Below are 1,856 nucleotides of genomic sequence, written 5' to 3' on the forward strand. Positions count from 1 at the left end.
CCGGCGGCCACCCAAAACCCGTCATGGGGAACGGGAGCTCGCAGGATCCAACCGGCCAGACCATGGACATGGACAGCAACCAAGGTAACGCCCTGAGTGCCCACTGGTAGCACTTGACCTTCCCTGCCTGCATCTGTCGCCTTCACCTCCCAGAAAATAAGTCAGATCTTGTTTAAATACTTGGGGGGGAGCAGAGTTTTTACGCATATTTTAATTTTTTTAATGTAAATTGAAATATATTTTCTACTCTGGCCACTGCTTAGATTTTTCTAGGACTGTTTTGTTTCACTGTAGCCTGCCAGAGGTCCCCTCTGTCCCAGCTTTACCTGCAAGTTATCAGTTTGCCACAGGGTGTAAATGCAAAGCATAGGCTGTGATGCTTCTAGAGCTCACCTGGAGTTAATGTAAATATTGGATCTGCAGAGAGTTAGGTAAGGAGAGGAGATGTTATGGGAATAAATGTCTCAAATATACTCCTTTGAGCGTGTGTCAGTATGGCTTCTCCTCTTAAATGCACATCTGCCTTATGAGCTCTCAGCATCTTAAAATCTTCACACACCAGGACTGCCCAAAAGCCCCTGAGCAGCTGTATTAGTTCAGGTGGGATGGCAGCATGTCATGCTTGCCCTCACCAGTTTCTTTCTGGTTGAATTTCATTTGTTCTATCCGGTAAACTACAGATAATAAAAAAAAAAAAAAAAAAAACCTTAAAAATAAAACCTGAAGTAGAGATCAAAAAAATTCAGAGATCAAAAAAAATTTTTTTCATTAATTCTAGCTGGTAAACTAGAGATCAAAACCCTTGCATCTTTTATCAATCCCTTGTGTGCCTTGCACTAAGAGGAAACTCTTTCCTTGTGTGGCATTGCTTAAAAGTTATCATCATTTAGCTTGCTGGATACAGAACAGAGACAGGGGAGAGCGTTGAGTGATTGCGGGACAGGGTAGTCACATCTCCAAACCACAGTTGGAGTGATCATCTCTGCAGCATCTCAGGGTGTGGTGGTGGTTCTGCCAAAGCTGTGGGCAAACAGGGTTTGTGGAGGGTGGGCTTAAATTCAATGTTAAGAGGAAATTCTTTACTGTGGGGATGGGAAGGCACTGACAGATTGCCCAGAGAAGCTGTGGATACCACATCCACACCCTGAAAGTGTTCAAGACCAGGCTGGATGAACAATCTGACCTAGTGGAAGGTGTCTCTTTCCTTAGCAAGGGGGGTTGCAACCACATGATCTTCCAACCCAAACTGTTCTGTAAGTCTATGACCAGAAGGGGTAAGGCAGCCTGAAATCAAGCAGCAACTACACCAACACCTCATGTTGCCGTCAGGTGGACCCCAACTCTGCCTCTCCTTTAGGCAGCCTCTGCACACCTCTGTGTCAGACCAAACACATGCCCTGTTACTCCAGGGGGGCTGTGACTTAGCGGTGGCTTGCAAACTGCAGTGTCCACCTGTGCCATCTTTCAGAGGGAGACACAACCTCATGAGCAGTTCTTAAAAGAGAACTTTTAAAAGAAGCAGCTATTAAAGGTCACTCAAATTTGCAAAAATTAGGCATGTGTGTGACTTTCTTCCCTCTCTTTCAGTGGAGACACCGGCAGGCATGGACGAGAAGGCTCAGTGCATCAGCATTCCCGACGGGGCCTACGCCAAACTCCTACCTCATCCCAAGCCCCCGCTGCCCATGGAGTGCACGAGGCGCGCCTTGCCCCCGGATGGGGAGGGGGATGGCCCTGGTGTGAAGGGCGACCTGAAGGCAGGGCAGGGCAAAGGTGCGTGGTCGGCAGAGAGCGGCTACGCCGGCGACCCGGGCTGCGTGAGGGACCTGGTGCCCACCTCCGAAAGAGGGGGTCCC

General features: G+C 48.6%; 1 protein-coding gene across 1 annotated transcript in view; it reads left to right on the top strand.

Annotated features, from left to right (window-relative positions):
- The window catches only part of LOC103624728 (cat eye syndrome critical region protein 2), a 48,149-nt gene that overhangs the window by 43,837 nt on the left and 2,456 nt on the right, over nt 1–1,856 (top strand). Inside the window, exons 16-17 of the mRNA XM_008644031.2 lie at nt 1–84; nt 1,588–1,851. Of these exons, the coding sequence (XP_008642253.2) occupies nt 1–84; nt 1,588–1,851 (348 nt within the window). The remainder of the gene's footprint in view (nt 85–1,587; nt 1,852–1,856) is intronic.

This window comes from Corvus brachyrhynchos, unplaced genomic scaffold (assembly GCF_000691975.1).
Source record: "Corvus brachyrhynchos isolate BGI_N302 unplaced genomic scaffold, ASM69197v1 scaffold191, whole genome shotgun sequence".
NCBI lineage: Eukaryota > Metazoa > Chordata > Aves > Passeriformes > Corvidae > Corvus > Corvus brachyrhynchos.